The sequence below is a fragment of the Tiliqua scincoides genome, chromosome 5, assembly GCF_035046505.1.
Source record: "Tiliqua scincoides isolate rTilSci1 chromosome 5, rTilSci1.hap2, whole genome shotgun sequence".
Classification (NCBI taxonomy): domain Eukaryota; kingdom Metazoa; phylum Chordata; class Lepidosauria; order Squamata; family Scincidae; genus Tiliqua; species Tiliqua scincoides.
The window spans coordinates 134,526,086-134,538,674 of record NC_089825.1 but is presented as its reverse complement, the minus strand read 5'-3'; the positions used below and the strand labels follow the sequence as shown (position 1 = coordinate 134,538,674).

Here is a 12,589-nt window from a genome sequence, read left to right as displayed (position 1 = left end):
GGTTAACAAATTGCTTCTAAGGAGCTGTGCCGGCCTGCTGCTTGAGAAATGAAACTTTTCAGAGTCAAAAGGCTTTGCCCTCTGATTGACCCGGAGATAAGGCGAAGTCATAATTTGAACTTGATTACTTGGCAAAAATTTCACGTACTATAGGCGAGTATCTATGGTAAGTCCTATTTTGTTCAATGGGGCTTACTCTCTGGAAAGTGTAGTTAGGATTGCAGCCTTAACCTCTTCTCCTTCAATTAGAAAAGAACAGAAAAAAGCCTATAAAGTGTCAGCGATGGTTAGCGCCCCCCCCCCCCAAAAAAAAACCCATCACAGTCTGGAACCTAAATTAGTTTCTAAAACCAAATGAAAGTTGTAGTCCTATACATGTCCACTCAGAAGTAAGTTCTGTTATATTCAATGAAGCATACTCCCAGGAAAGCGTACATAGGATTGCAGCCAAAATCATGCCCTTCTGTCAGGGTATATGAGAGGGGGGCTAAAGGGGGTAATTTGTACTCAGACCCAGGGTGAGAATAATAATAATAATAATAATAATAATAATAATAATAATAAAACTTTATTTTTATCCCGCCCTTCTCCCTAATGGGACCCAGGGCAACCCAGGAGAAAGGGGTTCAAGAGCCTAAGGAGGGGAGCCAGAAATTTCCTAGTATCGTACATTTTCTTTTCTCACCTGACTTTGCTGCCTGCACGTGATGCTGGGGGCTAGGGCCTGGGGGGGGGGTAAAGGGGTTAATTTGTACCCAGGCCCAGGGTCACAAAGGGGGTCCAGGAGCCAAAGGAGGGGACCCAGACTCACCCAGACTAACTGCGCATGTGGGATGCTGTCAATGCCAGGCAGACAGGTAGACCTGACCTATCTATTGGAAGATTGGTAGACCTTGGCTCCTATTCTGACTTTTGCCACTTTCCCCCTGTTTTGACCCCATTCTACCCACCCCATTTCTACCCCTGACTTGGTTTCACCCTCTTCCTCTTTGGGAAGGGGCCCCAAAGAAACTTTGTACCCCTTCATAAAATTTCTCTCAGAGGCCCTGCTGGGGACACTACTGCAGACACACTACGGTGGCTACAGCTGAAAATCATACACACCAGGCCCAGGAACACAGACAGGACACTCCTTAACACAGTGTCAAATCTGGGGGGAAACCGGCCTGCTACAGTAGTTCTTTGGCTTGTGGATGTGCTTACCATGAAGACGTGTACAGGAGCTCAGAGACACAGCTGCAGGACTGCAGCTGCTGCAGAAGCAAGTTTTGGTACACGCAGGACACTTTCCATTCTAGTGTGAAATATCCCGAAATACGATGATGCTAATTTTCTGATTTAGGAGTGCGCTTGGTTTAACACACTATTGTAACTAGTGGCCAATGCCACAAGTGCAGGCAATGTTTGCCCACACCTGCTTTAGAGCAAAACAGATTTTATCAAGCCCAGGCATTGTGTGCTGTTGCTTGATAAAACCTGTTTAGCTCTAAAGCAGGGGTAGGCAAACATTTTGACAGGAGGGCTACATCATCTCTCTGACACTGTGTTGGGGGGCTGGGAAAAAAGAATTAATTTACATTTCAAATTTGAATAAATTTACATACATTTTCATAAATGAATACATTAGACAATGAACTTAGATGAATGAATGAATTTGATTGAGCTTATTTATAATACACATGAGAACTATAATACAGGCTGCAATCCTAACCACACTTTCCTGAGAGTAAGCCCCATTGAACAAAATAGGATTAACTTCTGAGTAGAATTGGTTAGGATTGTGCCCAAAGGCATGTGGAACCACATGAGAACTATGCACTGTTTGCCACACACCTCTTGCACAGTGAAAACATACAGACCAAGCCAGAAACGCAAGGAGACATTAGTTGTTCAGAGGCAATGGGAAGGCATTTAAAATCAGGCCCAGGGAAAAGCAAAAAACACATGGAGACTATAAAAGGCCTTGCTCTAATTTGGCCCACAGCTTGTGTCTGGCATTTGCGACCAGCAGTTGCAGGCCAGAATGGGCCAACGTGGACCAGAGGCTCATTGGAGACTGGGGTCTCCCTGTGGCCCTGATTTGGGCCACAAATGGCCCGCAGGCAGGGGTTTGCTCATCCCCTGTTCTAAAGGAATCCTCTATTAGCCCAATTGGGAGAAGGGCAGAGTTAAAATTCTTCCATCACCACTGAACTTGGTAGTTAACCTTTGAAAGGACCATTTCTTTTAACTTTCAGGTTCGGCCTCTGCAATTAGATAGTAATTATCCTGATCTTCCTCAATGAATTGTTGTAATATGGATAAAGGAGAAAATGTAGACACACAATTTTCAATATTATACAGTGCACTGTAACTGTTTGATAGTATTATGCCAGGGACTAGACGGAAAGCCACTGAGACGTGATTAGCCATGGGACTCATACCCCCTTTCTATTCTGAAGCCACTGTTCCTGACTCGAAGACGATTATGAATAAAATAATTCAAAGTAAAACATTTATTTTAATAGTTTTAAGTTAACAATAAAATAGAAGGATACTCTGGGTTCAGCTCTTGTTATTCCAAAATTTCACCCTGAGCTTCTGCCAGGAAACCAAGAAAAATGCAACCTATGGCATAAGTACATTTTCACAATGTTTAAACTGAGAGTTTTTATCCTAGGTACACATCACAGTCATTTTGTTGGAGGGGGGGGGGGGTGCGTAGATTAGATTCTTATGTATAATCATCCCAGGCTTCACCTTTGGACAGAACACCAGCTCTTTCCATATGTCAGAGACAGGACACTGAAGGAAAAAAAAAAACTGATTATTAGATACATCATTGTTGTCGTCTTATTAACTGTTCTCGTTTGTTCAGATCAGGCCGCAGGATAATGATGTAGCATTTGGGAGAAAAGATGCAGCCTAGTAGCCCAGCACTGGAGGCCAAGATGGAGAAGATCTCCACAGCCACCATGGCTTTTCCCCTTGTGCTCAGGTAGGTTGGCACAAAGGACACCCAAACGCTGCAAAAGACCAGCATGCTGAAGGTAATGAATTTGGCTTCATTGAAACTGTCTGGCAGTTTCCTGGCTAGAAAAGCCACACTGAAGCTGACAGAGGCCAGGAAGCCCATGTAGCCCAGGACAAAGTAAAACATGGTGGCCGAACCTTCATTACATTCCACTACAACTTCTCTAATCTGTGAGTGCATGTCCAGCTCGGGGAATGGAGGAGAAACAGCCAACCAAGCAGCACAAATGCCTACTTGAAAAAGAGTGCAGGATAAGACAATAAAGTGTGCCAATCTTTTCCCCACCCATTTCCGGAAAATGTTTCCAGGCTTGGAGGCCATGAATGCCACCACCACTGTGATGGTTTTGGCCAAGACAGACGAAACAGCAACAGAGAAGATGAGGCCAAAGGCTGTTTGCCGAACAAGGCAGGTTGTGTTGGTAGACTTTCCGATGAAGAGCAATGAGCAGAGGAAGCAAAGAAGGAGGGAAGTGAGAAGAACATATGTGAGGCTGCGGTTGTTGGCTTTGACAATGGGAGTGTCCCTTTGCTGAATGAAGATTCCCAGCACCACAGCTGTGATCACAGCAAAGAAAAGAGCCAAGGCAGCTAAAGTCATGCCCAGGGGTTCTGCATAAGATAAAAAGGTTGGTGTCTTGGGAATGCATCCATCTTGGTGCTTGTTTGGGTAATGACCTTCCATGCAAGGAATACAGTAATCCATGTCTGAAAAAGGAACACGAAAAAATCTAAGATTCTGTTCTTCTAAGGCAGCAGTTTTCAAACTCTTGGGGAGAGTTTGAGACGCTCTAAGTTCTTACGGGGCTGGGGGGAGGTAATCCATGTCTGGAAAAAGAACACATTCCACCTTCAAGCTACTATAATTGTTACCAGAAACTACTACCTGTTCTTCCAAGAGTGTCAGTGCTTTTGACACACTAGCAGCCCAATCTTATGATCCTGCTGTGCTGCTGGAAGGGTGGTGGTTGGTGGGAAGAATGGGTAGGGGGGTGGGATGAACAGGGTAGAGATCGGGGTGTGATGGAATGTGTGTCAAGAATGGGAAGGGGGCATTATCAGCTGCAGCATCTTTGCTGATATCCTATCCTTTTTCCCAGCCTCAACTCACCCAGTGGCAGTCCTGGAGAGGGTCGGGGGGGGCAAAAGCCCCAGGTGCCATGCCTGTGGGCCCCGTGGGGGTGGAACCTCTGTGCCTGCTGCAGCACTGCTGTGGCCACCTGCCCCTCAGAGCCCTTCTGGGGGCAGGCAGAAGCCCCGTGTTGTATTCAAGGGTGGTCTGGAAGCCTTCTGAGTTCTCCGGAGTGCCCTGTTTAATGGTGCTCCGGAGGACCCAGAATGCATTCAGAGCACCTGGGAACAGGCTTCATAGGGTGTGTACGTATCAACGGGAGTGGCAGCGTGTTGCAGGGGGTGGCATGTTGTGGTCCCAGGGCAGCACAGGGGCCAGGTCTGCAACTGAATCCAGTTTGCCAAGTCAGCTCGGACCTGCCCCAGCAAAATTGTCCCCTCATGGCAGTGTACCCCTGGGGCAAGGGAACCAAGAATCTCGCTGAGACAACTGGGACTTCCCCTTTCGTGATGCAGGGTGTGCTCCAGCGGAAGGCTGTTCCAGAGAGGCGGGGGAGAGGGGTTAAAGAGGATTAATCCGATTCAAATTTCTTAGCTATACTCAGCTTACCGCTTTGATTTGAGATCTTCCCTTCTGGACACGGAGCACAATCATAGCAGCAAAATTTCTCCCCTTCCTTCCTTTTCCTGCTGGAACCAGGTGGGCAGTTATCATTACAGAGAGACAAGGGCGGCACCTGTCAAATCAAGGAAGTTTTACCATTAACACCAAGCATGTTTGGGGAGTTTTGGTGTACAAATGATGTGCCAGTTAAGAAGAGGGGTGATGAAAGTGTATAATACTATCCTTGAGCTCACGGGTGGCACATTTGCTCAAATGTACTCAAAATTATTAATGACATAGACATAAACACAAATAGAGGATGATAACAGTTTCCACACTTGGATGGAGCCCTGGTGTATTGAGGTCAAGAAGGAGGAGGTAGCAGTTGTTTTCTTGACCTGGCCTTGTTGTTGTTTTCTTGACCGGGAGCCTGTATTCAGCTGATCACTTCCAAAACTCAGGGCCCAATCTTATGCTTATTGCACCAAGCCATGCTGTGTTGGTTCTCTTCTTACACTGGCACTGACTGCCACTAAGTAGTCAGTGCAAGTAGCAAAACATCAGGAGAGGCAGGAGGGGATGGAAAGAGGGCAACTGGGGGGGCGGAGGGGTGGAATGGGCAGGAGATCTGAAGATTTCATCCCACTGGATATCTTAATCCCCTTCCTGGACCTGATCCTGCACACAGGTCAGTACAGAATTGTGACAGCAAAATAGATGTTCAAGGTCTGAATATACCTCTCTGTGCTGTGGATATTTACCCCTGAGTAAAGGAACTATTGTTCCCTTACCTGGAGAAGACCTCTGCAACTGACCCCCACCTTAGGATGCAGTGGTTGTTGTTTTGGTGCTGGTGCATCCATGGAGGTGGTGGTGGAAATGATAAGATTCGACTAAATGTACCTCTAAGGACTGCAGGGAAATCAACAGGTGAGTAGGAACTGGACCCCCAGACACCCACTGCCACCTACCTGTGTCTCTCTGCACATAGTAAAACAAAATTTCAAATTTTGACAGGAAATATTTACTTGCAAAAAACAAGATTTCCCAACCTGAATAAAATAGTCAGGCCACTCAATTCCATCCACATCAATGGCAAATGTTATGCCCGAATCAGCCTGAAGATTCAAACTCCCCACTTTGGCTCTGACGTAGGAGTCATTCCTGAAAGTGATCAAGTTTGTAATATCGAATCCAGCTGCTAATTCTCCCTGTTCGTTGAACTTAATTTCCTCTCCACAACTGTTGTTGAATGAGAGCCTCAGAAGAAGTGAGTGGAGCTGGGTGGAAAGAGGCATGAAAGCATCAAGTTTAAAACCTACAATAATATTCCTAGTAAGCTGTTCTAAATGGAATTCCCTATATGAATTTCCTTCTTAGAGTGAAAAGAGTTTGATAGATTATTCTTTGACAAGTTATATTCGACCATAGCTTCCTTAGGGAGCATGTAAAGGAAAGATCATAGCCAGATTCTATGCCAATTAATTGCATGAGTTGGTTATGATGCTGATTGGGAGAACATCTGAAAAGAACCACGTGTCATGGTAGAGGGAGGGGTTCTCAGCATCTGTGGGCTGTTCCAGGGCAGTAGGGACTAGTGGTTAGCACACTCATACCTTTCCTGCCCCCCCCCCTCTTTCCCCTGCTTGGACACTCAGCAGAATGCAGAAAAGCCTTGGTACAGTGTCACCTCTGCCACCAGCCAGGAGATCAGGCTAAAGAGAGGGGCTAGCTGGGCAAAGCCCCAACTTTAAAAAAAAAATAAAAATTGAACCTCTGTGTTTTCTATCAAAATCTTTCTCATACTAGCACTTGCAGAGGAAGTAGATGTGACAATCCACAGTGCTTCCCATTCCACAGACTGCAAAGACTCAATGTTCATGTATACTGTAAACAAATTACTAAAAGTCTAACCAAAAAGGGAAAAATGAAATGGTTGATAAAGGTTGTAGCAGTGCAATGCTGCTTTGGGAAGCACCCAAGGCTTAGGCCTTGTTGCTTGAGGGAGTGCAGAAAGCAAAAGCACTGAAGGAACTTTGGGAAAAGAAACTGAAGTAGCCGGAAGTCAGAGCTATGAATAAGATGGCAGACAAGGATTCAAATGTAGATGCAGGAGGGAAGGCTGGAGCTGAAGAAGGAGCTTCCGCTGCACCCCCCACAAGCCTTTTTATTGAGTCTCAAAGAGCACAGTATAAGCTGGGTTACTTTCGTTTAAAGATAAACATTAGCTGGCTCTAGTTTGACCACAATACATTCCTAGATAAAAAGCGTGTCTTCAAAGCACTGTCTCCCATCCTGTTTACGTAGGAACTAGGCAGTGAATTAAGGCTGTCTCAGAATGTGTTCTGAAAGCAAAATGCAGGTTTGCCTGCGGTGTGGCCAAGGTTCTCTAAGTCTTCTTGTTACAATGCCTTTTCCCCACAAAAGGTAGATAAAGAGGAAATAAACTTAGCAAAGGGGTATTCCCAACTGCACTTACAATTTATGTGAGCAGATGGTGCTGAGGCACTTCGTGTTGCATGTTAAAAGGACCAGCTGCAAGTTAAATCTGAGGACATAAGAACAGCCCCGCTGGATCAGGCCATAGGCCCATCTAGTTCAGCTTTCTGTGTCTCACAGTGGCCCACCAAATGCCCAGGGAGCACACAAAACAGCAAGAGACCTGAATCCTGGTGCCCTCCCTTGCATCTGGCATTCTGACATAACCCATTTCTAAAATCAGGAGGTTGCACATACACATCATGGCTTGTAACATGTGATGGATTTTTCCTCCTGAAATTTCTCCAATTCCCTTTTAAAGGCATCTAGGCTAGATGCCGTCACCACATCCTGTGGCAAGGAGTTCCACAGATTAACTACACACTGAGTGAAGAAGTATTTTCTTTTGTCTGTCCTAACTCTCTGAACACTCAATTTTAGCAGATGTTCCCTGGTTCTGGTGTTGTGTGAGAGGGAAAAGAGCATCTCTCTATCCACTCTGTCCTTCCCAGGCATAATTTTGTATGTCTCTGGGCGCAATCCTAACTCACTTCCCAGCACCGACATAAGGGTAATACAACTTTGAGGTAAGGGAACAAACATTGCCGTACCTTCAGGAGGCCTCCGTGACTGCTCCCCATCTGCAGGATGCAGCACATGTCCCACTATCACAACTATGCCAATGCTGGAAAGTTGGTTAGGATTGTGCCCTCAATCATGCCCCCCTTCATGCGCCTCTCTTCTAGGCTGAAGAGGCCTGAATGCATTGTGGAAGGAGTACAAAGGGCAAAAAAAAACCATAAGCACTGATGATCTCTCGCTAGACTTATTCCTGTCTTTTCAGGGTTACCCAGTAATCCAACATTTTCACTCATCTTCAGTGAGTCCCTTCCACCCAGAGCCCAATACATGGGCTTTGGGCTGCTGGAACAAAGAGAGCACTCCTTCTTGTCAGCTTGGAACTTTTAGCGCTAGGTTTTAACACCTAGTTTTTTTAACACAAAAAATGATGTTTTGCAGAGCAGAGGACTGCAGACCTCCTGCTCCCAGCATCTAAATGGCACAGCAACTGCCCCCCAATGCAGAGAAATGAGGAAATGCAGAGAAAATGCACAGGAAAAATAAACAGGGGAACTTGGGGAACGCAACCAGTCAGCTATCACCTTTCAGTAGCCTGAGGACTCACAGTAAAATGGTAATATTGGATTGACAGGATTACCTGCCAGGGCTCCATGATCAGTCTTTTTCCATTCCCTCTTTCTTCATATCTGGCTCTGAGGGAAGGCAAGAGATGCAAAGCATGTGCCACAGCATAGACAGCATTATAGATACTATAGCTGTGGCCTGTCATGCTCATTTCAAAAATAGGTGCTGGGAGGCCCTCCAGCTCCTCCTCTCCGGTACATTGTCTTCTACTCTTTGGAGGCACACCACGTTTTGGGAACGAACAGCCAAATGCATGCTCCCAGAACATCTTCATAAAGCCATTATTTTTATCCTCCAAAGGGTCTATATTCTGAAGAAAGTCTGTGAATCCAGCAGGCTGATTGGAATGAATTGAGAAGGAAAGAGCACCATGGAAGAGAGCATCACGGAATGGCTGAGTATTAACTATCTTGTAATAGATGTTGCTTGTAAAATCAATCTGGGCTGTCATAATCCACAATTTACCTTCAGGGGGTTTAAATCCAGGAATGACTAGAGGAATCATATTTATAGCACACATAGCGGTCGTCAATGATATAGTATTTGGAATGTCCGCATAGAAAACAATTGCATTGGCTTTACTCTCCAGGAACACTGGCATATGGTTCACAAGTTCTTTGAGAAATTCAGTTTTTGTCACAGCATGAATTAGCCCTTTTTCCCTTTCAGTGAAGGCTGAACAAATTCCATTTTGGGACAGCATGGGTTCCAAGACCTGTAAGAAATGTTCTCCAGCTTCATTATCCATAGCAAGGAGACCGACCCATTTCCATCCAAAATGCAGACATAACTGGACAATTCCCCAGTACTGAAGGGCTTCATTGGGGACCATGCGATAAAAGGAAGATAATTTGGAATAGTCCTTCTTTCCTGGTTCAAATGAGCCATAGGAAAACTTAAAAAATAGAATCCAGTTACTTTAGGCATGAAATAGGATTATTTGAAATTCATATTATGTAATCGCTTAGAAGTTAATTTCTAACTCTTTCTAACTTTCTAAGATAGAAATCCTGATGGCTGCTTGGATTGAATTATAAATGTACTTTCCAGTCTTTAAACTGTTTAAAGAAAAACTGTGTATTTTGTCCCACTTCTACAGAAGATAATTCAATTTATTTATTTTTTATTTTTTTGAGGGGGGAAAAAAAGTTTGGGAAGGCTGAAATGTTTGTGCCATCTGATATACTCCAAAATAGAAAAATTCTTAGATTTCACTTATCTCTTTAATCCTACATATATTATTTCAGAGGAGAATGTTCCTGCCCTGAGGAACACAGGTGTGCATTATATGTGATTAGGTGACACATCTAATCATAAAAGAAGGGAAGTGTGACCTGCATGTGAAATGAAGAAAAGTGTTTGTGGTCCTCCCAAGCACAGTTCTTACCTGTGGAATCTTGAAAAGACCTAAGGTGTTTGCCATATATGAGGAGATATCGGAGTCAAGTCCACCAATGACTCCAATTAAATTTTTCTTGGAGCCACAGTTGTAGTTGGGGATGAACCTTGATGACTGAAAGAGCAGGCCCAGAGTATTGTGGTAGGTTGTCCTTGCAACATTGTAGCTGTCATAGATATGAAATCCCAGAGTGATATTGGGCAAGATTTCAGAGTTTTCATTGATCTCATCTATGGCAAAAGCCAAGGCCAGGATGTGCTGGTACGACCTTGTTATCATTCTGCAAAGGAAGTGTCTGGCAGTTTTAAGTAGAATCCAACAGTGTCTGAATACATTTTAGCAACTAACTGGCCCTCCAAGGCTCTAAGAGTTTGAGCTGCTTGGTAGTGAAATGAGGACCAAAATTATAGAATCCTAGAGTTGGAAGGTGCCTAATAGGTCATCTAGTCCAAACCCCTGCCTTAGGCAGAAAATCCTCTTACAGCACTCCAACAGGTGCTTGTCGAGCCAGTAAAAGTACTTGTGACAGAATCCACTGGAAATCGTTTGTCATAGTTGTCCTCTGCTGAAAAGAGCAGGTATTACTGTTTACATGAACGATATTTCTGAAGTGAGGCACAGCCCAGTCTGCAATCTAAATATATTTGAAATTTATCGGCGCACACACAAACACACAGAAAGACATTATAGAACGATCTATTCAGAATGGATGGCACTTTTCCAGGCTCATGCACCAAATCAGAAATCCAACTGGATAAAATTTTCATTTGTCAATGGTGAACCTGCCATGAAGTGAAAGGGGCAAATGCCCTGGGCACAGAACCTTGTGCACCTCTAGGACCACACGGAAGCCTCATGGAGGCTCCTGACATGGTCAGTAACAGAAAGATTCTCCTTAAAGAATATGGTTGTTTTGATGCTCAACCAGCCTGAATGATACCTGAACATCGAACCACATTCCTGCAGAATATCAGGAATGTCCAAGCTATCCAATCTATTGGAGCCTCTCCTTGCGGTCCAAAAATTGGGGTGAGATTCTCAACTATAGTGCTTTCTCCGTGGAATATTTTAAAGTGGGGATTTTCTGCCCAAGGTGCTCTCTGAGCTATGTCGTTTAGGGCCCAATCCTATGAATTTTCTAGCACTGATGCAGCCATGCAAACAGGGCATGCACTGCATCCTGCAGTGTGGGGGCAGTCATGAAAGCCTCCTCAATGTTAGGGAACATTTGTTTCCTTGCCTTGGGGTTGCATTGCACTTGCATTGGCACTGGAAAGTTGGACAGGATTGAGCCCTTAGTCTGGTAACTTTCAGGCTGGCCAACGAATCCTCCATCCAGGATAGCCCGGTTTCTGTGCTCTTGGAAGAGATGACATCAACTGAAAGCCTAATCCTATGAATGCCTACTCCGATTTAGTCCCAGTATAGTCAAGGGGGCTTACTCCCAGGTAAGTGTGGATAGAATTGCAGCCAAAATCTAATTTATATAACAGACAACTAGAAGAGTATTGTTGAGAGCAAGGCTTCCTAAGGCTTCCATGGTCACTAGACAGGAAACCAAAACACGATAGGTAATAAAAATAACTGTATGAAGTTATATGTGAGTTGAAATGCTTTTTACTACAATCCAAAGGGCAGAATCCTAACCCATTTTCCTGCACTGGCATAGCTGTGCCAGTGGGGCATGCGCTGCATCTTGCAGTTGGGGGGAAGTCACAGAGGGTTAGGATTGCGCCCAAAATGTCCTTTTTGAGCATAGCATGTATGTCTCTTTGTATGTCTTTTAATCATTTCAAATGTTAAATTGTTCGTAGTTCATAGCTATTCATTAATGTCCCCAAAAATGTCTTAAGTGCACAACTCATTTTCCCCCAAACTCTCAGATCTGTTGTGGACATGCCAAGATGCAGAGTGCCAAAAATATATATTAGACTATTGGAGGAGGAGGTGACAGAACTCCTTACAGTGGTAATTTTTTAATCTCTTGCTTAGAAGGATGTTTTTCGAAGGAAAATTTTGGAGACATGTAACCGATACTAGATACAATCCCGCCAATAAGAATCTCTCCTGGCTGGTACCACTCTTGTCTGATAAGCATGGGAACATCCCCCACACACTTCTCAGCATGTGCTTTGCACACCATTGGAGGTAGCAATAGCAACAGCAACAGCAGCATGATGGATAAGCCCCCCTTTCTCCTTAATCTCAACCATGTTAAAGAAGCCAGACTTGAATCCCTGTTCCTGGAACTTGAAAGGCTGATTTAGAGGAAGAGGATGAAATGGACAGAGCCCTGCCTGTCAATAGTCCCTAATCTGAGCTGGGAATTGTACCCTACAGTTTTTATAACCACTCTCTGGCTTGCTCACTGATATTTTTCTTGTGTGTGCTTGGAAAGAGCTTTGCCCTTGGGAATCGATGGCAACAATTGCTGTAATTACAAGGGAGTACATTATTTTTGCTATGTGTTTTTCTTACTTCCTTGTGGTCAAAGGAGGCAAACCTGTTTGCTACTCAACAGTTTCAGACTCACTCAAAGTGATCAGATACAATAGGAGATGATACAATAGATAATATATCTATTGTATCATCTCTGTTTATCCAAAGGTTCCCAAACTCTCTGGGAGTTTGGAAAGAGGGGAAAGTGCTTGCCGGGGGAGGGGGGCAAAGGCAGTTTCGAGATTGGCATGATCACATCGCTGCTGGGGATAAAAGGAGTTTTTTAAACTCACCATTAGCAGTGACTTTCGGGGGGGGGGCTTCAGGGAGCCCTTGGACCCTTTTCTGGGCTCCCCACATCTCAGAACAACTAAAAATAG

At 44.5% G+C, this 12,589-nt stretch overlaps 1 protein-coding gene across 1 annotated transcript; it reads right to left on the bottom strand.

Annotated features, from left to right (window-relative positions):
- Positions 1 to 2,818: 2,818 nt before the first annotated feature.
- LOC136653688 (vomeronasal type-2 receptor 26-like) lies at positions 2,819 to 8,822 on the bottom strand. Its single transcript, XM_066630572.1, has 4 exons — positions 8,385 to 8,822; positions 5,740 to 5,967; positions 4,694 to 4,820; positions 2,819 to 3,720 (listed from the first exon to the last, which is right to left on the bottom strand). The coding sequence occupies exons 1-4, from the start codon at positions 8,820 to 8,822 to the stop codon at positions 2,819 to 2,821; spliced, it is 1,695 nt and encodes a 564-aa protein (XP_066486669.1).
- Between the last annotated feature and the right edge of the window lie 3,767 nt (positions 8,823 to 12,589).